At 36.5% G+C, this 27651-nt stretch overlaps 1 protein-coding gene across 1 annotated transcript in view; it reads right to left on the reverse strand.

Moving 5' to 3' along the window:
* Positions 1-27651, reverse strand: part of LOC113492771 (extracellular sulfatase SULF-1 homolog) — an 88059-nt gene that overhangs the window by 30116 nt on the left and 30292 nt on the right. Inside the window, exons 2-3 of the mRNA XM_026870432.1 lie at positions 13653-14469; positions 12686-12825 (exon numbers count right to left, since the gene is read on the reverse strand). Of these exons, the coding sequence (XP_026726233.1) occupies positions 12686-12825; positions 13653-14335 (823 nt within the window). The 5' untranslated portion in view covers positions 14336-14469. The remainder of the gene's footprint in view (positions 1-12685; positions 12826-13652; positions 14470-27651) is intronic.

The raw sequence follows: 27651 nt of genomic DNA on the forward strand, positions 1-27651 counted from the left end.
CCGATACAGGCCGTGGCGACGATTTTATTAATAAATTCATCATTTCTTTACTTCCGAACAATCATAAATTTATTTATTAAAACTTTTGTTTTCCTCAAAACACTTCGTGCAATAACATTTACAAGAAAAACAGCTCGCCTTTTAGCTTTCCACATTGAATTGTTGATAAATGTCGTTAAATATAATCGAAAGGTATTATGAGTGCTCACGTTCACATTATTTTCTAACAAATGTGAATAATGTTTTAAACTGTGAAGACTTTAATGTGTTAAAGTTTTCTTGAAAGCCTGCGTTTGATGTGTTAATTGTTTGTCTTTGTGCGTTGGCATAAAGTTGCTTTGTTTTGTTCGTTTGTGTCCCAAGAATTTGTGGGTATTAACAATTTACAATATATAAGATGGAAAATGAAAGTTTGCTCTAGTAAAATGTGCTCCCAATAACTGAAGGCTAAGCTAGTAGGTACCTAAAATTGATAATCTCTTCCTGACCGCACTGCGTCTCAGTCTGCGTCACCAGCCTTAACTTCTACTATAACAGGTATTTCCCAATTTAATAGAGATCGTAATAAAATTAAACGCTAATTCCGAAAAAAAATGTAAAGGTATACTGAAAGAAAAAAAATCGTGATCCTATTAATCAAAATAAAACACTGTACACTTGTACTGTACAATTCAAAATATAAATAAATAAGAATTGTAACATAAAATAAACAACACTACAACACACTTAAACGACAACTAAAATATATCAAATCAGTCCCTTACGACAAAAAACAAAACACTCCAGCTTTCCAGTAAACGTGTCAATACATTGTTAGCAAACACTTTGGGACGCAGTGCAAAGGTCACACACTCCCACACTCGTGATGTCAAGATTGTAATCACTTGCCGAGGGCCCTCGCCACGAATAATTAGCAGCCGTACTTTCCCTTCAAGACCAGTACCACGTTTTCTTAGTGATGTATTTTTGCAGTTGTGGGACCGTGACAGCGCATTACGAGGCATACGGCCTCTCTTTCCCACGCCTACAATCGTAATTGAAGAGGTCGTGATAGCCCCCCGCAGCGTGAAAGTTTAAGCGTAACGTGTGAGATTGCACCTCCTAACAACTTAATGCACTTTGTTGAGAATTGCTGTTTGTTTTGCTGATGGACAAAATATTGTGGTTCTGTACGGTCAATATTCCGATTCAGTATTTTTTTTTAAGCTTTAGAGAAATGTCTTTGTAGCAAATGTTCATGACAAAACAGCGTGATATTGTTTTTGGTCAAACAAACAATGAATTGTTATATGTACAAATATTCTATTCATCAAGAAATAACATTGATTTGTTATATCTCTTCACTTTTACCTAGTGCTTTTGAACTCTCAATATGACGTGAAGAGTTCCAATCAAGTTTCTCATTCAATCAATAAGCTAAACATGACACAGTTGCGACTGCCTCGAGGTACATTCATGCAGAAATAACCAGTCAAAGCGGAACCATTCATAATCATTACATTCCGTTACAACTTCTAAGACGAGGCTGTTGTAAATTATGAAGAACACACTGGCCTGTAATAGATAACGCTGAACGGGCTATATCATACAAAATGTTCCTTATATTTTGTGATGACGTTAACCGCTGTGACTTTTTTTTAGGGTTATAGTAATTAGTTGCCATTAAAAGGCTGGTATATGTTAAGCTTTTGAGCACCTATAAATCCAATGTGTGAGCTAATTACTCATTAAAGTGCAACAAGATATGTTACCGACAATCTCTCCTTTACAAGAATGGTTTGAAATCATTTCAATGACACTCCTGAATTCTTTGATCGTCCATCGTCTCACAACTCCAGATAGCATGGCATTTGTAAATAGCATCCAAAAATCCACAGTTCTTTTCAACATGCTACAATAGAGGTTAGTAGAGGAAAGAGTTATAAAAAGCGTGGTTATCAAATATCTGAGAGTAAAATGATAAAATAGTGGTGTTTGACCACACTGGGTAACGTACACCGCTAGACCACAACGGGGTCACCGCCACACGAGCCAGAGATGCTCCTCACCGGTGTAGGGTTAACATACTATAAATTACGACAAATAGGCAACAGAAGACCATTACTTTATCACAGCAGGACTCAGTTATAGTATAAAATATCATCTAGTATTAATACTATGGCGCCACTAGACGTTTCTAGTGTTGCCTTTATTTATATCTTTTTTTTTTTATTTGACAACTTTTAACAATGCATGCAAGTGCAATAGAGTTAAGTCAAAAAGCTTTAAGCTCTAATAACTTTCCCAAACGCTTTTTTTTTTTATTGCACCGAGAGGTAAATATCATCACGCCAAACCCACAGTGCGCGAAGTTTCGCGGGTTCAATTTCCACGCAGGGCAAGTATTTGTGTGATCCTGAATGTTTATTAAGAGTCTGTGTATTTTTGGGCATGTGACTTGAATCTTTTAGAAGGCCTTTAATATTTAAATTCCTTCAATTAAATTAGTTAGTGCGAGAGCCCTTGTTTGAAAATAAATAACTAGGGCAGAGTGGCATAGTCTCTCGTACTCGTGCATTTAATGTTGAAACTTTAATTTTCAAAACAATTTCGTTTGAAACACGGATGTTGCTTAGACTAATCCGTTTAATGAACAGTTTTACGAGAGTAGATTTACCGATGTTTATAGCTCTACATATTGAATAAATTAAAATTGCTTTAAACGTGAAGTTACGACAGACTAGTTTATAATTATGTACATTCTTCGGACATCCATCAAAGACAGGATGTCGGGAACAAGATGAATGTTATCGCATTTGTAATAAATACAACATTCTTGAACACGATGCACCATTTTATTGCATATCTAGTAACTAATTGTCGGTATGTTGTTAAACTGTTCGGAATTCATTCGATTCAGATGTGATAATATAAAATAAATGATCGAATAAGTTACCTGCATAAATTAATTCAAGCCTAAGCTAGCTACCCAGATTTAAAGTACACTATACTATATACTATTTTAAATTGAACATCTAAATAGTAATACAAAGAAAACGAAAAAAATGTCAAACCCAAAACCGCAACAAGCTTTACAATTTTAGCTGCATTGTTAGCGCCTCTATAAATAGTCTCCCACAACAGAACAGCACAACCCTACTATACATACACTACGTGAGAGAAACCTACACTAACAACTGAACTAAGTACCTACGTAGTGACTACGCTGTGTAAGTAGAGGTATTAGGTGCTTGCGTCTTGCGTAGTCGGCGGAGTCGGCAGACGGTGTGACGCCGCGCTTCCCGCTTCGTCACCGACGCTACGACGCTCGACATTCATTTACTTTAACGCTAAGAAAATATATTCGCAGTCGTATAGACGGGATTAACGTGGAATCTTGTCGTTTTTGTACAGTTTTCGCTACGTACTACGTATACGTTCAGGAGACACATGATCAGAAATTACTAGGCCGAAAATATAACATGATTTTGATATAAGTAATTGAAACTTGATAATACGTTTTTAAGAGTTAGTAGAGTAGATGTATTTGTTTTGCACACATATCTGCGTTAAATTATAGATAGATTCTTTCTTTTTCATATTCAACTTCCTGTGAAATCACGTCAGATAGAAAGGTATGGAAGAAGGAGACATGTTGCGCCGACCTCAAATAAAATAATTGGGACAAGGGGACATTGGGATGATGATGAAAACCTGTCTCAAATTATAAGAATTGTTTATTGTAACTTATTTGTTTAAACATTTCAGAAAACTTAACTTACAAACAACCAAGCAAGTCACATAACACTCCACTGGTCACTTGCCTCCAATTAAAACGTTAACCTCAATGTTATCGATAGCCCATCAATCGAAGTTCTAGGCATACTCAAGAAGCTTGCATCAACTTATGCAATTAACTCCTAGAGCATCTAAACTATCAGCTTTGGTTACAAACTTCTTGTGCGCCGCAATGTTATGTATGTACTAAGCCGTTTACTTAACAAGACATTGCTTTGCCTTACCCACTACCTCGCCTGTGTAGTATTACAGACGAAAATGAGTAAAACCTTTGTACAACTTCTAGTTATTTTACAACTAGTTGCGTGTAAATAAAATTAAACTATGTTGTTATCTCGCGGGCCCGCCCGTTACAAAACAAATCGAAAATATTCCCACGGGAACATAAAATTGGGATATAAATGCGTTATCCTATCCTATCCTATAGGTTATGTGTCCTATGTGTTAATCCTGGTTATAATCTATCTGTGTACAAAGTTTCACCTAAATCCGTTCAATTGTTTTTCGTGAAAGAGTAACAAATATCCATACATTTGCGTTTTTAATTATAGTAGGGTACAGCTTTATATAAGTACACTGCAGTTATTTGCTATACAGAATGAAAGAAGTGCCGGAATGCATACTGACGCTCGTTCAGATAAACTACAGCCAAATAGATATAACTAAGTTTTTAAACAAATAACGGAACGTAAGCGGTTCGATGCGAACACAGATTTTTCCCAAACATGTTGAAATTACATTGCTTGCAGCCTACTTCAACGCACAAGATTAATGGCCCTCATTCAGTAAATCCAGTTTTATGTACACAATATGTATTTGTCAAACACTCAACGCGTTTTAGAACATGAAAAATCATATTGTCAAATAAACTGCATTGTGAGATATTAGGTTTCTTATCAAACAAAATACATCGGACTGGCATAAAACATTATGAAATCGATAATTCTGTTATTTTTACCGTTCTTTGAACAAATGAAAACAAAATGGAATTCTTTCAATCCGAAATCTTAATTATGCAAGGGTTTCCACATGCGTATTTATCGAGATCGCCCGACTACTTTCGAACCCAAATATTAGAAAACTGTTTTTAAACAATTACGAATCCGCCTGAAAAAAGTTATATTATAATAATATCTTACTTGTGGCTATAGTCTTCCTCAAATTAAATTATATTAGCGCATTTTATGAGGCCATTATACCGTTTTATGGCCTAAGTTCGTATGTATGTTATGACAATTCGTTTTACCATATATAATCCCGAACGGCATTGTGTCCGATCTCATATCGCCATTAAATCTCCGCTATAACGATTTCCGTTTGTTACAAAACAAGTTATGATGTTCCGCAGGTTGCCTAGACAGTGCGGCGCTGCGCCTACGCATGTATACTCGCCAATACACTATTTATAACCATTATTTATTGGCCCCGTTCCATCAACAGGCTTGTGTTAAAAGAATTAATGATGGCGTCGACTGATATAAAACTTGAACCTTGATAATGATGGAGTCTGTTTTGGGTGTGAACTTGACGGATAAACTACTGTTTTGGAGGTTAATGCTAATGAGAAAACATCTTTTGATCTCTTTGAGGCCCGTCCTTACTTTCCGAGGTATGGAGGTGTCTCTTATAGCGCGTCAAGCTTCTGGTCCTGACAGAGAACTCTGAACCCAACCAATCCTCTTAGAAAAAGGGTTTGTTTATCCAGACAAAAGTGGAAGAATGACTACACGGATAGCCGAGTAATGTTAGTCACCACGCCCAAAGCATCGGTATGGTAAACATTTTTGTGATCCACAAACGCTTCTTCCGAGTCTGGGTGTCTTGGGTATGTGACTGAAATGTATGTGAAACCCTCGTAACACAAGGGGAATTCCGAAATTCCCGTGGGGAAACTCTTTTTAAAATATGATATTTCTTGAATCCTGTTGGTTAGGCAGAAGAAAATTTATAAAATATTTCAATAAGAAATTATTTTTTACTGTAAGTCCAATTAAGCTCTGTGCAGGAAAGAGTTCGTAATCTCAGTTCCATGACAAGGCTTTTAGTTATCCACGTTAGTCAACGGATTAACGTCTTATCCACCTCCAGCCTCTGAAAGTACTAAGCAATGATAAGTGCACAACTTAGTTACACGTACATTATATCTTAAACATTGCCAGCCTCTTTTGCTAAGGGGTATTCGCGTAAATTCAAGTGTTGATGGAAGACGCTCGAACTTATGTAGATGACATGTGAAAGTATCAAAATGAAATGTCATTTTCATATATTAGTGCATTTTCTTACTACCACTAACGATGTTTGAAATTTTTTTTCTTCAAGTCCAAAAACCAAAAAACTATTCCGCTATAACATTAAAGTAGTATTATACTTTAAGGTACCTCTATGATAACTTGATAAAAATCCTTGAATAAATTCAACTTTGTCACTTATAGACAACTAGTATGCAAGAGATGTAGATCTGTGACTCATGTATTTAAAAAACTCGCTTTTAATATCAACCTGCTTCATTTATGACTTGACAAGCGTTAAAGTTAATTCAACCCTTACCTGCAATGTTCTACAGTATTAAGAAGGTATTTACAACATGTCATCGTTCAATACAGTAATTTGAAAGTTGCCTCCCTATCACCAAGTATCTAAAACGTATCTATATTTAGTATAATTGTCAATAAAGTCCACGGATTCCTAATCCGATCTCGTTGAAAGCTTCAACTAAGCGAAAAAGCTATGTGCAACTAAAAAAAATACCCATTTACTTCCAGATAAACGCTGGTATTTCTAATTAAAATCGTGTTTCCGTCTTGAATAAACTAATTTGGCTAAACAAACAGGGCTGTTAGCCAGTCTTAGTAACAATGGGTGCTGTGGCCCGCCCGCCGCAGGCTCTGATAATAAACTTTTATCGTGCTCAACTTTGTAGACACTGTACTTTGCAGCTGTGCCGATTTAAAAGCAACTCGCTTAAAATTTCGGTAATTAAATAAGGAAATATGTCTCTATGGTAAAAAGGAAGCTTACATTGAACACCTTGTAAGGAACTTACTATTAATTACACGATGATATCTAACTATCAGCGACTTTGGTTTATTTACAAGTTACTGATCACTTGTACGTCGCAAATAAAACGCAGTTCCATTTAAAAGAGAAAACGCGATTTCGAAGTGCGAAATTAAATCCGTATAATAAACAGATATTTCAAAAACTGTTAATGTTTAACTTGCATTGGTCTGGAATAACAAGTGCCCGAGTGCTTTAACACCATTCAGATGTATTCGGATTGTCACTGAGTAATGCGCTGATTTGTAAATAAACTAAAAGTTGTTCTCGTTAATTTGAATTGCCAAGTTGTAGTGGGGACGAGGGGCAGAGCAACTTGCAAGTGGTAACAACTGGGTGTTACCCGCAGCTGCTAATCTCAGTATTCATTGTATTGTTGGCAGCGCTCAGCGGATTCCATTAAACGTCAGTGCCCTTTTAAGTGCCGTTTACACTTATGATTACGATACAATGAGGTGAAAGCTAATATTGTTTTATAATTGTAATAAGTTTGGAGCTGAATGCGGATTGAATGCAAATTTATCTGAAGGTCTGGCTTAACTTTAGTACCGAGACAATCTCATTGTCTTAGACGACAAGACAAAAAAATTCCACGTTATTGTCAAACCTATAAATAGAAACACAGTAGACATAGTAGAAATTCGACTAAACAAACGGAAGGCTCAGTTGACAAACAGGCAAATTAATACTAGTAGAAAGAGTGAGCCGAGCAATCAGCGACAATTTGCACTCCCACACATCTCGACTTTCATCTCAGGACGGAAGACGCAATATACGTGATTAGGCGCTAGCACCGGCACACGACGCGCGGCCAGCAGCGCCCGCCGCGCATGCGCAGCCCGTGGGTGTCCCGCGCTGCGCCTACGAGCGCCCGGAAGAGAAAGTAAGGGGCGAATTTATGATAGAACATTTGACGCATAAATTTACAAGCCAAATGGATTCTTAAGAGAACAGAGATAAAGTACCGCCACGTGCTCTGTGTCCTAAAAGGCACTTCTTTGAACGATACCCTTAGAGCGCAAAGTGCACATTCTTGAGCGCATGTCAAACACTTGCAGATCGCACCTGCGCTTATACAATTTCAGTGAGTGCGTCTCACTGTGGAATGTTGACACACAGTATCGTTGAGACGATGTCACTTGCAATTAACGATACCTTCACTTAACTGAGATAAATGTGTAACAGTTTAACTTGTGATAAATGATACTCGCGTTGTTTGGAAATGATGCAATGCCTCAACGTAATGGAAACTTACAAGATATGCATTTCAATAATCACTTTTTTATTGCTTTTCCATTGTCATTGGTTGCTTAAGTTTGACTGCCATCATAGCCGTGTGGTGTAGATCCCTACGCCAAATTCACTGTGGGCGAGTCGTCACGGGTTCAATTCCGCGTAGGACAAGCATCTATATTGTGAACCACAAAGGTTTTATACATGTAGTTGATTGTTTATAAAAACCCAGCGACACAGTCGTTTTTCAAAAGACAATGTCAAAGAGAAATGTGGAAATGAATTGTTTGACTTAAATGTATAGCTTAACATTTAAATCAATCGAGTTTACAAAGGAGACTGAACTGTATTGATTCATCTAGTCCAGTTGCGTCATCTTGAGATACCTACTCATTAAAGTAATACACGACTGGTATATTCCATGACGAAGCCAGAATCCAGACATAGGTCAAGACGTTCCAACGAATCCGTCTTGCGTTGCCGGATGGAGATAGATCGCTCGATCGGTCTCCCCAAATACCGGCAAGGACAGTTCCATCTACATTTGTCCGCGGCCGAGTGCGGCCAAATGATCGACGTCCGGCGACCCACGTGCTCCCACGCCGAACAACATATTACAATATTTAGAACAAATCTTAGGAGATGCATCGTGCAGTCCACAATTTGTTCTGCCTGGACTATTGATTTATGGCCGATGTTAAGTACGCAGAGATAAGGACTCTACGAATCTATTTAGATAGACTTCGTGCAACGAGCTGCATCCGCGCTGCCCGTGCTCAAGTACTGGTGAAGCGTTAGGTGTTTCAATTCAGATATCGCGTCTTACGAAACGTCTAGAGAAGTCAATAAGGAAAATGATTTAAATTAGCAACTTTTATATTTAGATCTTCCTTTGAAACATGCTAATGTGTTGCTTAATAATTCACATCTTTGATAGTCGTATGATACTCAGTAGGTTTTTTATCTGTAAGAGATTATCAACCTTTACCCCCTCCTGTTCTTAATAAAGGTATAGCCAACACGTTCAGGCAGGAATAGCAGTTACGCGTATAGTCGTTAATTTGATCAGAAATAGAAAGTGGCACATATTTCACAACACCTGTCACCACTATAGCCACTGTCTGTCGTTCCTGGTTTAAAGCGTCAATTTAACATGACGGTATTGTTATTTAATCGTGTCGGCAAAACAAGCTTATGAACGTAAATTTTGAATGAGGAATAAGTCTAGAAATTAATACTCCAGATTTTCCGTCTATTTAGTTAGATTTCTTATAGGTTTTAATATGAAAATACGTCAATAAATATGAAAAATTATAGTATCAAAAAGGTAGAGCACAGTTGATTTAGGATATTTACTTCTTGGTACAAAATTGTGAACTAACTTAATCTAAAATAGAATTTCAAGGGTGAATTCATAATATCTTTTAACAACATGATATGCTGTTAAATTTATCGTCAGCTCATGCATTGATGCATGATTAAGGACTGCAGTTGGATGCAAAATTAGGCGAGCAATCCTGATAAATACATGTGAGTTAAAATACAAAATAGACATTTGCGATGTAAAAAAAATAAACATTAAGTAAGGTTTTCAAATTTAATTATCGTTCAAGTCGGTCATCTCACAAGCAGATTGATTATAACATCTACCGAAGTTGTATTAAAATTTTTAAACCTTCTTGTTTTGACTGATGGCGCATAAAACGGCCTCCCATCAAATTTTACTTAAACTAAAATGTGGAATTGTGCAAGGTACAAGTTCGTTTGGCTCCCGGCCGTGAGTCAGTCGGCATTCCTGACCTTATTGCATCATGCTTGGTATCTACCGGATAAGCGTTCATCGCTCCTGAGCCGCCGGTCTACCTCAGGTCTTATAACCAAACTGCCGCATTCAATTCGTTACTGACGAGGTGTGCGTGTGAGATGAAATGTGTTTGTTTCTTAAATATTCGTCGAATAGGTATTAATTCTTTTTTGGAAGTTCCTTTTTTACGGATCTGTTTTAAGATCAAAAATTAATGTCAAAATCAACTATAAATGAATTCTGCGTATTTTTTTCCTGTAACATGTGTGCGACGCGATTTTATTCGCATACGTTGAAAAACATTAAAACTAAATCCAAGAATTGCTATGATATCTACCTTTTTCTGCTATATCATACCTACCTATCTCAAATTAGTTAACAATCGTATTCAGTTAATTCATCTTAAACCGCTAATTGCTAATATCTTCTCCAAACACTTAACCAACACATTTTATAACGCTAATAAAATAAAACCTTCTTAACGGCTCTCGCTGACTTCATGAATATATTTAAGAGCATAAAACCTTCTTCAAAGGCTTATCAAGTATCTAGACGAAATGCATTCCCAGGTGGTCGGGGTCATGTTACTTTGGCCCGTTGTTCATACATAATAAAACAAGTGCATTGCGAGACGTTTGCATCGATCATCGATGTCAGCGAAAAGCTGGCTTTATCAATACGAATACAAACCACAAGGCAGTTCTGGGAACGTTCGCGGAATATGCCTGTCGAATGTTTGTCTGAAGGTGGAATACAGCTAAATTCTGCATAGATAGGGACGACCTATCCGATAGTTTTATATGTACGTATTCTTATTAAATAAGTGAAATAATTCGAGCCGATTCGAGTAGTGATGAAAGTTTTGCAAATTACCTTTATCTTTAAATGTTTATAAGAAAGTACCTAAGTTCTGGATCTGCCAAATCATTAAGAATGTCTGTAGTCATACTGAGTATTAAAATTAGTATCTACTTTCCAAAATGTTTACTTAGTCTCGGGTAACGACAAAAAACCTATTCGTTTTTTTTATCAATCCGCATTAAAGAATTTAATCGTTGTGTTAGCTGGTTTCACAAACATTCAAGTCACATACACAAAGACACCCAGACTCCAGACCAGCATTCGTAGATTACACAAATGCTTGAAATGGATGGATCCTACCGCTCTCTATCCGAGCGTCGAAATTACGAAGGCAAATAGACTAATCAGTTACATGTATTCCAAAATTCTTGGCAATTTCACCCAAGACCAAAATATCAAACTCGTGAACATGTATAAAGAGTGTTGTATATTAATTGAATACTAAATCTAAAACTGAACGTGAATTTACAGCGACTGTCGCGTACACAGCCCCCCGTATACATGTCGATCCATCGACACTGTTTCAAAAGCGCCTGCAAATTGCCACGTTCGTGTGCCAACGAAAACGTATATTTCAGACGAGACGGTATTTGTGTGTAATTTGGATTACTGACTGATATAACTGGCTTAGATGAGATTTAGGAAGATGTGAGGAAATTCAGATTTTGTAAATAGAATACTATTCCAGACTTCACCGCCTTTGTGTTTATTTGATTATATGGCAAGCAGCATGAGGTTTGGATCTAAGTTTAATTATTTTTTATGGACTTAATTGCAGCTCTAATTTTAAATTTCATAGAACGAAGACGTTCGTAGTCAATTTTAATAAATAATGTCTTCCAGTCTTAAAATATTAGTAGCACCTATGAATTTATTTTCTCCATCCATTAAATCATACTAATGAAGTCATTAGAGAATTAATAAAGAGGAAGTAACACTGACTTATCTGCCTCGTATTTTTCGTGAAAACATAAACAAAATACTTTCCTTTAAAAGTTGACGCTTTACGTGAGATAACACCATTCCCAGGGCTTATCGTCAATTAAAAATGTTTATTGCCAATTAATAACATTCATAAACAAATTAAAGAACACCTATTTCATATTTTTAATTTCTTAATTACTGTCCTAGTTGCTTCTTCACTTCCGGTTAATGAATCCAATTTTGGACCAAAAATAATTTATATATGTTGTCCGAAAAGGCCAATACCTCGAGCCTAAATCGCCTATTCTAACGCCCTATTCTATAAGTAAAATGTTTTTGGTTGCAAGCGAATGATGAATGGTGCTAATTATCATTAATTAGGCCTACTTGAACAGTTCTCGCGTATAATGTGGCCGTTACAAAACAGCCGCCAACTGGTAAGCCGCCTATGTAAATCACAGCTTGATTGACGTAATTTTTGAGTTTCGAACAACTGTGACAGCAGCTGTCAAAATCGTAAAGAGAACGTATAAAACATTGTCAGTTATCACTTTTTTTTTATCTTTATTGAACTTCAACAATTTCTATTTGAATTATTGTGAACCAATCATTAGTATGCAAACTCTTTTTAAAAGTAGGAATGTGTTTGGAAAACAAAACAAAATACTCCATTCATTGGCTGAAAATAAACTCCCTTTTCAGGATTGAAAACTCCACAGAATAGAGAAAACAACGAGCCATGGCGACTTAGTTAATTACATTTGATAAATTGCTGATAGCCGATAAAGTATCTTGGCGGCGACACAGCATTGTGTTGGGGTTACCCGAGGTCAGTGTATAAGGCAGCTTAGCAACAACGATACAGATTGATCAGTTTCGTTATTAACTTGAAACGGAGTATAAAGTACCCAATGACAATACTAGTAGCTGAGTTAGCAACATGAATTACGATCCAATTTTAAAATGAATACTTGGATTACTATTGGAAGTTTTTGCCTCAAATGCATAAGGTTTTTTTTTTTGACTTACCAGTTCGGTATCCGGCGTTTGAGAGGTATGTGGCGAAGGTGTTGGTCTCATGCGTGGCCTGCCACATCGGCGACGAGCAGTTGTCATTATTGGTGTACACGTTGTGGTTGTGGACGTACACACCGGTCAACAACGAACTCCTGAACACAGAACAAGAGCTTAACTTACGGCAGTCGAAGCAAAACGTGAAGGTTGCTGAGAAAGGGTTCCAAATCACTGTCCAATAAACAAACCCGTAAAAGCCTATCAGATAAAACACCTGGGCATTACCGGCTTAATGTTTCACACAATCAGCCTACACAGCTGCTCAATTAACATTTCGATTACCCAAACAATTAAGTAAGACAGTTCCTGTGAATTTATGAAGTGATCATAACATAAACATCAGGTTTTCGCAACATTACTACGGCGATAGCGCAGCGCGAAAGCAACCGCATTAGCTACCAATTAGTAATGTAGTCGTTCGAACTAGTTGCAATTGTAAGCTGTCAGTCAGTCCGCTCCATTGCAACGAGTAATTTCTGTGCAACCGATAATGGTGCGCGGGATCTGTGTAATTTATATTCTAATGGCACTCAACCGAGCCGTTATTTGTTGAAAGGCGTCAATAGCGATCAGAATTGCTTATGGATTTTATCTAAGCCGATAAGAACTAATGGTAATACTTCGTATCCTAGCTTTTAGTGATGTCGTTATTATTTGCTGTCATAAAGCTTTGTAAATCATTGACGATGAAAATTACTAAGGGAAAGCTAAATTTATTCACGATTTAGAAAGATTTACTGTAAAGAAATTCATTCAAATCAACTTTGGTACCAGCAAACATTCCGAATATATACAGGTGAGTAAAACCGTACACACTCATAAACAATACGCGAAGAACGTTAAGCCTAATAATAAATTATCGGACGGGTCTTAGCGTAGTAAAAGTCTATATAAATAAATAAAGGGTAATAAAATACGGTACCTCGACGGGCAGCACATGGGCGTGGTGGTGTAAGCATGACGGAACTCCGCGCCGGCGCTCCTAATGGCTTTCATTGTTCTCGGCATGAAGTTCAAGCTCCCCAACTCGACGTCCTGGTCATCAGTCAGGATTAATATTATGTTCGGCTTCCTCTCCCTCGGCTGCGGGTACGGTATGTAGCCGCCAGTTTGCCATTTGTTTGCCGTCTTCAGTTTGGACCTTGTGAAATTCTCCCTTATTGGCAAATGCGATCTTTCTTGTACTTTGCTCTGGCTCATCGGCCTCCGAGCTGTGTTCCAAGGCTTCTCGACGCTGCTCCTGTTCCAGTGTTTGTCAGTTCTCCGTGACTTTTCATCTCTTTTCAAGCTGTAGGGTTCTATAGTCCTGTTGGCGCTGTCTTCGAGGGAATGTGCGTCAGTTCCTTTTCGCCGATCTCTTCTATTCTCGTGTTCTCTGTCCCACCTCCGCCTGTCTCCTCTGTATCTTGAACTGTTCTTGTGTCTGAGATTCCTCCTCTCAGGTAAATCAGTAAGAGTTCCATTGAACGTGGTCCTATTTCGGTTGTTCTCTCTGTTCCGTATCTCTCTGGATCTCGAAGTCTCTTCGTCTTCAAACGAGTCTCGTCTAGCTGATATTAATATAAAATTCCAAGTTAACAGGAATGATATGAACTTTAAATTCATATTGGTTTATTTGCTGTAAGATGTATAAGGTGCTGGGTATCAAGTTTCTTTTAAGTTATCGTCGGTATGTCGCTATGTGAGCTATTGACGCGGAACCGTGCCTCGCGCACCGTATTACCATTTTTGTACACCAACTGAAACAAAATAAATACTCAGTCAGAAACATGAATCATCTATCACATATTATTCGATTATTACGAGTCAAATACGTATACTTCCTTAAAATACAAATCACCAAATTGTTTGCCCAAAGTTTTTGTCGCCGTAAGCCTTTAATAAAGTAGTATTATTGAGTATTAATCCAAAGAAAACCAATTACAGCTGCGCCAACCAGTTGCGTCTGTGACCTCTAAGGCAGTTAGGAAGGTAATTTTTTACATACTTTAATACGAACATTAAAGAAGTCGATCAAAATGATAAAACAATTAATCATATCGGTTGAAAGTTGTTCCAATAAGTAGGTCCGGTGTATCTCGGTGCTGCGGCGAAGAGACGCCTATTCCGTGTTTGCTCTGAATATTGAAATATGTTTCGTTTCGACGGCAATCAATATCGTAGCATTTAATGGCATTCGACCAGGGGCATCAATCGCGAATGGCTTTTAACAGAATTGGACCGGTATTGGTCGGGCTGGATAACTGCGCAATTCCCTGTACGAGGGTTGTTAAAATTGTTGCTCAATCTTTACGTCAAAACATTGGCGTGGTTCTAAGAAGCTAGTCTCATTAAAAACAGTTTAGTCTAATAGATGCAGAGCACATCATATGAACGAGAACATTACTCTGTGTCTCGCTGGGAAATAAATATTTGAGTAGATAGCCGAGGTGCATTGCTACAATAAACTGGACTATAACGTCATGGTGATTTATGAAAAACATTAACATTTGATAGAGTGCAGCGGAGTGTTCATAACGATATTTAGTTTGTAATGTAGATATTTATTGTAACAATGTTATAACTACATTGGATTTCTACAAATCATGTCCAATTTGAAACTGTTCAGTATTTTTGCTTCCATTGCGTCATTTCAGGTATTCGGTTCAATTTCACTACACAACGAGAAATATTAAATTCCTGTCATAGTTTAAACATTGAAATCGGGAATTAAAAACTGTCTGTTAATATAGCAATAAGCGTCAAAATTTACAACTTAAAATTAAACCTAAGATGACTGATTTCAATTAAATATCTTGTCAATCTAAATTAAAAACGAAAACTAACAATTAATTCGTAACATCCGTTTAGTCTTAGTCAAGAACTGTGCCTGTTTATTTTATTCTCTATATGGCTATCTCTATCTATACTAATATATAAAACTGAAGAGTTTGTTTGTTTGAACGCGCTAATCTCAGGAACTACTGGTTCGAATTGAAAAAATATTTTTGTGTTGAATTGAACATTTATCAAGGAAGGCTATAGGCTATATAACATCACGCTGCGACTAATAGGAGCGAAAATACAATGGAAAATGTGGAAATAACCTAACCACATAATACACACACCTAACAACATAGGCTACCTTTTATCCCGATTTTGTAAATAGTTCCCGAGGGAAAATTGAAAAGCTGTGTAAAAGATCAATAAGAAACGGGGACCACCGAAAGCTATAAGCTGAAATCCACGCAAACGGAATCGCGGGCAACTGCTAGTATTTAATAAAGGTTAGGGCGTGAGGCGCGTGCGGCTGACCCGCCAGGCTGGCGGCCGGCGGGTCTCGCCGCGCGCCGCACACGCCGCCCGTTCATCTTGATTTATGTTGCCATCCTAATTGATAGGGGACGAGACGCGATCGATGACGTCACACTACCCCGCTATATTGCCCTACACTATTTATTATTCGATAGTTCGTTGCTCCTCTCGTAAAACAATTCACTTTAAATGAGAATGCCTGTATTCACATCCATGCGTGTTATACTGAAGTGGGAACACTAAACATGACGCGTTAACTAGAAAATACATGCATAATGCCTCAAGTATGCTCGGGGAGTTTACTATGTAGGAGATACGAATAGCAATATGCTATGAATGTAACCTTTGGAATTGTCCTGACTTACATACATCAATATTGCATGCTCTAAATGTTCTTTAGGATTGAATGTAGCTGTTAATTTTTATCATTGCGAAAGCTGCATCCACATGTGCCATTAAACCACACCTGAATAAAATGTCATGCAAAAATAATTTGCAGTCTGTAAAAATATAAGGAGAAAATCCTTGAAGGAAATTTCGCTGACCCGTAGGAATTTTTCTAAAATGACTTGGCAAAATCTGCAGAGAACCTTGTTACCTTTTTTATCTTTATTTAAATAAAAGTGACCTTTCCTGCTTACTTTGCTTGCAAGAATAATTCGTAATTTTGTAGAAAACAGAAAGAGAAACGTCAACCTAATTTTCTGAAGAGGGACGAGTGTCCAGAAAAATGGCTGATGTAATATCAAAATTGTATAATATATGTAGGTGAAAAGGGCACTAAGTAGCCGCTCACCGCAACTCAGAATTAAGGTCCTGAATTAATAAACGGGTGTGCGTAAGGACAGGGCCTCCTGACCTTAGGCCTTAATCCAATTCAGCATTTTTATATAGATGACCTTTTAAACTACGCTGTGTAGGTACAATGAATTTATTCCTCTCGACTTGGCCCGTCTTTTGTTGACCTAAGCTTTAATTAGCCTTATTTAGAACGTTTCAGTATTGTAAACAAAGTTCGCCGACAATTTTGCTCTTCATTGTTTACGAGAAGAAAGCACGCAAAATGCGAGTTTATAGAACATTTGTGGAGCATTTCCTTAGTTTTGTTTAGGTTCGCTCAGCAATAATAACCTAAATGTAATATGAAAATATCACGGCGCTGATTGTTATGGCGGTGCTGAGTGTTGTCGACACTCCGGTGCTGCCCACGTTCAGAGAAACGCGAACAAGCGCTGTGTCGCGGGTTATGCGAGCCATGTGCCGAATAACAATATTTATTGGCAGTGGGTATGTAACGCCGCGTTGGCTACGTCTTAAGATTAAACTGCCTGTTTCAATTCTCGGATAAAGCGGGTTTAGTTGTATTTGCCGGCTACGGAGCGCAGCTCGCGCCTGTAAACACTACGTCACGATAGGATTATTGGATACCTTTGTCTGGCTCCTCTTAGCGCGGCGTTATCTTGTAACAAGAGGACTTACGTCTATGAACAGTTCTACAAGTATTCTTACCAGTCTTACGTGGCTAAGTATTTTACAAATTGAGTTCGGTTTTCTATCTATAATTTTGGACACAGAGTTCCTATTATTGATGAATATTTATAAATACCTACTTTCTTCGTTCGAAACCATTTTTCCAACGACACCGTCAACCTACTGTTAACGCCAAAGCTAATGCTACGCTTGAACTCTATGAAAATATTGACTAATCACCGTAATTGAAACACGGTATTAACTTTAGAAGGTTGTATAACATGCCCCGGGGTCCGGAAGTCGGCACTGAGTACTGTGCACAAACAGTTAATGAGCCCTTATAAATTAGGAGGTAATCACCCGATCGCCGGAGTTCGCGAACGTTTCATGTAAATCTTCTTAATGGAGCCGCAACAAACTTCATTCTTCACTTACTTACTCTTGATAACATTAATTCCCTCGTAAAGTTTGTTCGACTCGGGTTTTTGCTGGATATTTAATCATTGTGTTAAAACATTTTCGGGAAGTTGTAAATCTTTCTTCGTTGATTTTGAAGAAAATATTAGCGCGTAATGAATGTTTAGTGGAAAAATAAGTAATTACTAAACACCACATTTTATAGTGACTTATAGGGTAGGTACTGATTTGAATAGGTATCAACTTATGCAAAATAAAATCGGACATTTATACCACTGAACATTCGATTACAACTACAGAGAAATTCAATGATCTAAATTAAGTTAAACATTCAGTTATTCTAGGATCCTCTGTCAGTAGGTGCCCGCAATGTCATTTAGGATTCAAATGATGTAAGGGTCTGTTAGTCCTGCATCTCTAAGCCTATCAGCCGGCCTTGCTGCCTTCCAAATGACTTCATCCCTTGACTCGACGAGGGTGAATCTCATTATGGCGCCGCACGGCCTCACTGGGTACATTCCTCAATATTCCATGAAAGCTCATTATTCTTGGAGAACGCATCCTCAATCCGTGATTTTAGTGTCGTTTAACAGTTTAAGTGCACTCGTAACACTGGTCGTTAACGAGGAGGGTAACAATGCCGGCTTTATAGATTCGTAGGTAGGCACTATTGTTTTTATGATAAAAATTAAAAGTGCTTATGGATGTCTCGCGTAAGACTCGTCTGCTTTATTTTTCCTGTTAATTGATTTTGTTTTCCTCGTTTATTGCCAAGTTTGATGTTTTTTCTGGGAGAGTAAAAATAAATTCTACCGACTACAATGTTGGGTTTTGTAATAAAGTTTCTTTCATAGGTTCATAACAAACGCCAGAAATAGCGCGCGAAATTTTAATATTGAGGATTTTATAGTTCAGTTTTTCGCGATGAGTCAGCTTGCGGTATTTGCATATAATGTAGTAAGTAAGTATATACAAGTAAAATATTAATAAAGATATTACGAAACGTTTGCAGACGGCCGCCAGTTATGTGGTTGTCTGATATCGGAAATAGCTGAATGCAAATTTCAGCCTGCAGACACGTTTATGGAGTATGGAACTGGATCACGTTTTAACGTTCCTTCGAGAGCGTGACACATTTATCTAAATGAAAAATATACAAAGCAATTAAATGGTCGTAGGACTGTAATAGTCGTGGTGGCCTGAAGGGTAACGGACAGTACTGAGCCTTTACTATGACTACTTAAAAGCAGATATATTGATGTCGTGCAAGCGAGAGGTTGTAACGTATTTTGTAGTCTGCCATCTCGCTTCCACAATGACAACAGTTCTGCTTTTAGAGTTCGTGGTAGAAGTATTGATCTAAGCTAAGCTTTGACCAAGCCTTGTTAGAACCAACTTTTGCATTGTCATGTTCCGAACCACGCAATAAATTTATCAAATTTTGACTGCAGGGCGTTATAAATATGTCAAATTTATTAGCACTAAGATCGTAGTTTAGATCTGTAGATTGTGGTGAATGATGTCATTACCAAGTACGGGTTGTTACAATTTATATGATAAATGGTGTCTCAACTGTATAGCAGATAAACAGTTCTTGAGTTAGCCTGGTAGTATAGTCAATGTGTGTTTTTGTGGATGTGACTTGAATGTTTGTGAAACTCCTCGCGATACAAGGACAAAATGCATTAATTGGGGATTCGTTTTTAAAAAAGAAGAAAGCAGTTTAATTAAAATTAACACTGAACTGTAATGTACTTCTGTCTATTTGACTAAGTTGACGGTATACTCGTACCTAAATGAGAGATTTGGCGAGAGGAGTTGAAAACGCTGGGGATTTCTCGAGATACGCCGAAAAAGCCCGAATGCAGCCGAGGCATGAATATAATGCTGGGACTACACACGACATGCAAATCCACAAAACACCTCAAGTTCTTACAAGCAAAGTTATACATACAGTATTTGCACTAAGTACATTAAGTTGGTTCACACAAACTTGTCTCTGCATGGTATGGTAAAATTACGTCTATTTTCGTTCCTCGTAATATTGGATTAAACCGCCCACGATTCGTATCAGAATCTGCTATCACCAACTTTTATAGATAAATCCTTGCGGTTGTGTAAGTGTGTGAATGAGACAGCGTACTATGCGGTATAGAGTAGTATCTCAGTTCGACGACTATAGTAACATTCTTCTAAGTGGTACTGGTAGGCCCTCAGTATGGAATCCAGTCTCGAATCATGTTCTAGTTCAGTAATGTGTTAACATTAAAATACGTAGTTTCTCATTAGTAATGACATAAAATGTTTACGATGCCACTAAACTGATAATGTTGGGCATTATGCGGTTATTCTGAAGGGTCTCGGTCCGTGTGAACTGCTACGGCTGGTTCAAATATTTTTAGTCGATTATAATAAATGTTTACAATCGAGCGTTAATAGAAATCGACTATTTTTATGTCTCGAATTATTGAGGTATGACTGGCATTTGGTGTACATGGTGATTAAATTTTTAAGAGTTTTGGTTTTTTATATTTATGTGATTAAAGTCGAAAAGTTTTTGAATCTGCTTTTAGAATAATTTTATTCAGTTACATTTACCCCAAATAAGCAGTAGATACTAAGTTGTGATTTTATAACGTACATGATTCAAGCAATATTTAATTCAATTCATGTCCGATATCATTTTTCATAATAATTAGTTTTATGTACGTTGCCCTATGTATGTAGTCAAAAGATTCGGTGAAGACGACAAGCCCAAAGTTGTTCTACACAAGAATCCCACATGCCATTCCAACATTCCTGCTTTACAAGATCATTTAGTTTGCAACGTAGATCGATCGACTATTACTATTAATTATCTTTTTATAACGTTATGTTGCGCAGACAGCAATTATTACATTAAATTATAGACAGACGGCAAGTTTTGCTATCAGACGCATTCCATATACCTGGATTAAGCAGAATATGGTTTGTATCTGAGACACAAATATTTGTAATGTGTTTTGTAAACCGAGACTAACTTTCATACTGATATTGCAAATGCGAAAAAGAACCGTTTGTCTGTTTTACTTTTATACATAAACTAAGCATTTTTTTTAAAACGATCTTGTGTTAGAGAAGCAACTATACCAAAAAAGGATTTACGCTAGTTTTTACTGGTTTGGCGGAATAACAGATAGGCACGGCCATGGGGCCCCGGGAAAAATGAAACAGAAGGTTATATCAATAAATGCATGGAGGCTTGATACAAAACTGTTTTACTCAAAAGAGTACAAATGGAGTCATTGTTTACTTTCGATAGGAAACTGGAATCAAACCATAAAACAGTCACCTGACAAAATAGTTAAAACAAAATCTTAATGTTGCTTCAACTTTTGACAAACATATCTTGGTATAAGAGGTACATTATCCACGTCTTTTCTAAAGCTACCATTTTTTTAATAAATTCCTTCGGCAACTTACAGTAGGGGTTGTAATTGGCTTCGTACGGTTCAAGTCACGGATCCCGCAGCTAACAGCGTTACACCTCGGCGTGGAGTAAGACGTTAGACCCATAATATACTTATATAAATACAGTAGGTATATTGTCTGTGTCGTTACACCTTCGTGAAGATTTAAATAGAATTGAAAAGCAGCTTTTTCAAACGGCTTTGTTGTGTTGGGTGTTTACAGTCAGAATATACCACAAATTTAACGCCATCTAGTATCGAACTAAGCAAAGCTTGTATTATGAGTCCAAGAGAAGTGATAAACATACTTATATGTTTTATGAAATACGTACAAAATATAGATAAATTGCACCCAGACACAGAAAAAATGATCGTGCGCATCACTCAAACATTACAATAAAATAACATCACACACATTAAAATAACATCTTTCAGTGGCATGGTGTCTTCGTAAACGTAAATGTAAACATTACAAGGTTACATTTTTGGAATTCTAGTCACTAGCGTTTACAAAGAACGTAGTTTTGTAAATGTCATTTCGTTCGTTAATCCTTTCGATCTATTATTAGATACAAATTCTCAATTAATTATGACTGAAGACTACACTGGAAAATGAAATTGTCATAAATTGCTAGAACCTTGTTTCTGGGAGAGCTGAAGTAAATATTCCACGATAAACGTCACTGTTGACATCTAGCACGTATAATGTATTGCCGTATAGATTACGAGTTTTTTTTTGTAATTGTCATTATAATGTACTGGTTAACCTTCGAGGAATTGATGTTAACTTGTTAAGTAATAAAATATTCATTATATCAGAGACTATGGTGACAGATTGTATACACACAATATACAATCTGTCAGACAGGTGGTATACAGATTCCAACCTACTGCAAAATGGAGGAGGTTTTCAATTCGTCTATATTTATATATTTATTTTATTTTTATGTTTGTTACCTCAGACCTTCGGACTGGAAAACCCGATTTTGTTGATTATAGTTTTTAGGTCACTTAAATAAATAGCTGTAATTTGGTTCCATAAAAATGTCATCAAATTTGGCTCATCAGTTTTTAATTGAACTCTGTTGTGCCTATGCCTGTGTTGTTAACAAAATATTATTACAAATTAAAAGATACTTATTTCTTTGATTCCTCTTACTACGATTGTTTGATACTCTTTCAGCTTCCTCCCTCCAGGCTTATTGCAAATTCTAACCTTAAATCTTGTATCGCATAAAATAAGTAAGTAGACTTAATTGGGATTGCAGTCTAATGACAAAAAACTATGGAGCAGTATACGGCGGAAGTTAGGTCAGGAATATTGCACAGAAATAAGTTATGTAATTGAACATCACCTCTTTTGTGTAATAAATATAAAATACAAATATATCACAATCTTAAATCAATACACTGATCACAAACATTACAATGAAACTCGTTAAGCTCATCATAAGTTCGGACATAACATTTACTTATCGAACAAATGTCAGTCGTCATTTATTTAAATCTCAAGTTATTCGTAGCCACAATCCACTATCGGCCACATTTCTCAACATTACACAATATCCTTCATTTAAGCAATCTTAATCCAATCTTAGAGTAATTTATCCCGAATGTAATTCACTTGGCTATTTATAAGATTATAATCGAATGGACGTTTTAGCTCCAGTAAATGTTAGCGATATTTTCAATGTACACGCAATAAATAAGGACGGAGGCGTGGCCGTCAATGGTTTTGTTAATCCTTAGTATTAGGTATTTATTGGTTATGTTAAACCTTAGTCTGGTGGATTTAATGATCCATTTGTTAATGCTTTTGATTAATTTTATGGTTCGAGATTTACAAATTACAATCGTCTGTTGGAATGGTTGAAATTGGTTGTAAATGATCCTTTTTTTTTTAAAGCACATGGACATTTTACTATAACTTTAATTATTAGTCACTATTTTAGTTATTACATAAACATTGGGAGGTTACCGAAAAAGAGGACTTTGTACAACATTGATTTTCAGATAAAAAAATGAGAGAATCGTATTATAACCTTTAAATAATCTTAACTACAAATTAATAATATTTATACCTACAACAAAGTAATAAATCAATCATTATTACCGCCAAATGACAGCAATAACCTCAATTTGACTTCCGTAAACAGAGATCAAGTGGGAAACGTCATCGTATAAGAAGACATCGGGTATTATTATTTTTATGGAAACATATTGTGTTATATACAGCGTATAATTAAAAACACATTGTTTCTTACAATTATCATGACGTAATATATTGTTAGGATGGGCTCCGACGAGCAGAGACCATTAAGAACCATCGACTCTAGTACCAGACTCCTGAAAGAAGACTCATGAAGACTGTTGCAATTCGACTCGCGATCGCGCGTCGTCAGCTCACGTTTAAGGACTCCGATTGGGTCCGAAACTAGTCGGGCAGTCCCGTCGCATCATTTAATAAAGACTGTTGCAGTAATGTGTCTTGAATGTTTGTGAACCCCCGCGACACTACAAATTCTTCAGTCCGGGAATCGTTTTTAAAAAGAAAAGACTAAGCGCGAGGCAGCATTCAACACAGCGAAGATAGTCCCTCAAAGTCCCTCCCTCGCAACTGTACCTGTCTTACTTCAAGAAGAATTGGAGGTATACCTAATGTGCATCGTCTTACCATGTATTATAATAGACTACAGCAGAAGCGTTAGATCTGATACAGATGTTCTGGTGCCGAAGTTCAAAGTTGGTATGTGGTCATCAGCGATGCGGTTACATCCGCGAAATCTCCGAGGACCAACCATAATGTCTTGAACCTAAATTGTTGCAGATATCGAAGAGAGACATAGCACTACAACGCATAGAGTTTTATCTCTCTTTCGCAACTGCAGTAGAGTTAGTAAGCAGGCCTCCTGAAAAACATCGCATAAACTGTAAACACTATAAGCAAGAATAGTTATGTGTTGTATGTTTACTACTTTAAGTGCAGGATATCATCGTGCACATCACTATTATCTCAAATTGTCTTTATGCAGTCATTGAAACTATTAAAGTATTTATCGCGACGTTTAGGACGGAGTCATGGATAGTCTCGTAAACACTTAATAACAATAAAAACTTAATCGTCGAGTTATCTAATGACATTGTAACAGTTTATATAAATTCTTTATTATATACGAGTACTTTATTTCAATAGAAACATTGTTAGATGACACTTGATTTTAATTTTGACATGCTCAAATGTTTTTACAAATATTTTTAGCTGTCATAAAAATAGTAACGATATTAACATGTCTATGTACAGAAATGTGTATTTACATAAGTGGTTTTAGTAAATCAAACACTAAAAACATTTTAAATGACTATATAAGGAGATGCTGATCAGATAACTGAGCAACATCGACTCAACATTGATATGCCATAAATACTAACAGAATTTTTCACTGCGTTTAATTTTAGACGTCATTCGACATTCGCGGCCGAAACTTAGCAATTCGAATGAAGAAGACAGATTTGTTTTTTTAATATTTGACATTAACCTAGAGGGCAATAGCCTCACGTGGTCGTGAACTCTTTCTGAACCGTCTAAACTATTTCATCTGTCTATCAAGTGCTAAACGGTTATCTATGGATCTACTTCACGACTCTTATTTTATGACCATAGACAGATGTGACATTGATGATCACTAATATTTTTTACTATTAAGCAAATTGACTTTTAATTAGTTGATTTTTAAATCAATATTTTTTGGACATTTAAAAATGTCTCTTATTAATAACATTTTTACCATTTGATATTAACAACATATATAAATAACTAGAGTAAATAAACCGTCCATTTTTATTTGAATACTTTTCGATATTAAAGTTCCTTCGTCCACACTATCTACGTACTCGTATGAAGAATTAAATTAATAGATTTTAAAAATCTAAAAACCCACTTTTTTAAATGTCACTCCGTTATTTTTTTGTCAAAATCGGTCCAGCCCGTTTTTATAGTTTTAAAAATTTATTAAATTGTATTAAATTGTATTAATAATTGTATTAAAAATTTCAGACTTGAGTTGAGTTGCAAAAATGTAACCGGAACGACAAACAATCAATCAAACAAGAAAAGTGTATAAAAAGTGGGAAAAACAAATAAACATAGTAGCTACCTCGTAATTATAAGTTACTTGGCTAAAGGAGTCGCAGATAATTTGATTTAAAGAGTTACTTTCCGCCACTTCCATTTCATATATTTAGCGTTTTGCCGACGCCTATCTATCTAATATGTATACATCCCACTGGTGTTACTTAGTACTTGCTCCACCAGCTTTACTTGACCTTTCAACAAGTAAAGATGTCCGCCATAATGAATGATGGACCGCTAACTGTTATTTAAGTACTGGTTTGTCAAAGGTCTTCACATAAATCTGTCAATCCGGATGCCTGATTAACTCGTTGTGATAAACCAAATATGCGATGCAATTTGTTTTCGCTCGGAGAAGCAATCTTATGTTGATTATACATTGAATTAGCCAGAGAAATATATGGCGGGATAAAATATTTGGATTAATTATTAAATATATGTGGAAGCGTCAGGAACATTTTCCGAACAGTCTAGGTTGGCCTCCATCTTGGGCGTATGAGCGACAGGATGTTCAAAATAAAAGCGTCAACGTTATCTTGTAGATTGTAAAATGTGAACTATAACATTATGGAGTAAAATACAATAAGACGGTTGAGATGGAATATTATTTGGTGCCAATAAGTTAGTACGTGCTCGCTATTTTTATGACAACTGTCTTGAAAAGCAAAGCGAACGTCGTCGCACCTAGCGCCACCTACTACTCTATTCGGGGTAACCCGCTCCCTTTTTAAATTTACCACTTACTCATTATAATAATAGTTATGGACTAGCTTAATACACATTTCTAACATTTCCACAATCAATTAAAATCGACTAACTTAACAAAGTATTCTCAATTAATCCACGCGCCGTCATATATAAAATCAAAGTAGACTTCCGTACGCGTTCTCCACTTTTTGTAATTTAAAACTCTCATAAATATTTTGATTTAGCTCTGTCACTTTCTTCTTTCTGCGGTTTTTCTAAGTCTGTACATACAAGAGAGTCTCACAAGATTCATTTTGTCGATCACTTAAGCCTTCAGTTAGGTCCGAAACTAGACAAATCGTTGCATCATTTAATTTGAAGATTCGCTTCAAACAATAAACCGAAAAATTCTTTCCATGTCAATGCGATACATTTGACGATTTTCCATTCATTGTCGACTCTCAAGCGATCTAACCATGTCTAAGCTTTCTATTAAATTAAAATGGTATATTTTTTAGGTTACCTACCTACGTCATTTGTAATCTCCTCGGTTTAACCAAAAAAGTTCGTACGTATTACATAGACTCGGATCTTTGGAGACTTGGTCGTCGGGTATCGGAGACTTGCGACATCTTTCACAAGGGCCTAAGTACTCAAAATTGTTTAATTAAGGATAACTTTATTGATTGCTTCCGTCCATTTAAGATTGCGTAGGTAGAAGAGAAATTTCTATTACATCTACTTATGCAGTTGTTTATTTTCGTAGACACTACTTCACTGAAATTAGGCACTTACGAGAATTTAACGAAACACTACCAAACATTTTTAAAGGACAACAGATTGACACTTAAAATATTATTAAAATAAATTCCAATTTATTTGTATAGTTTAAGTTTTCATATGCTATCAAGAATGAACCTTACTTTGAATAGCATTATGTTATATTTGCGTTGTAACATGAACGCAGTATATTTGCTGTCGTCGTAAACTGAAGCGTACTTTACTACTTAATAAATTGTATTTACCAATCACGGCAGAGTTTACACGTGTTATTTAACCTCATTGAACTCATTCGCTCCGTAGACAAGTAGTGCGTCCATAAACGTCAAATGATTGACAATATGTGGTCCTGGCCCTCACTTAACGTATCTTATGGTTCTTATTTATCACTTCATACTAAAGATTGTGTCTTTTCAGTGTTACGTAGTATCATTGTCAAGTGCTCGAACCTACGACACTGGTTATACCGAGGTTTAATACTCTCTGATATATTTACGAGTCTGTCCTCGCTCTTATATCGACGACTGTATTTCATTGGCTTATTAGCTTTGTCATTTACTAGTCCTCCGGTAATTGGCCAAACGTGTGCACCCAATATCGTATGCACATAGACACTTGTGCGCACTTGACAACTAAATTGAATAAAACCTTTTTTCGTAACCGAATAAAACATTTTATTCTTTTTTGGGTAAAAT

This window comes from Trichoplusia ni, chromosome 4 (assembly GCF_003590095.1).
Source record: "Trichoplusia ni isolate ovarian cell line Hi5 chromosome 4, tn1, whole genome shotgun sequence".
Classification (NCBI taxonomy): domain Eukaryota; kingdom Metazoa; phylum Arthropoda; class Insecta; order Lepidoptera; family Noctuidae; genus Trichoplusia; species Trichoplusia ni.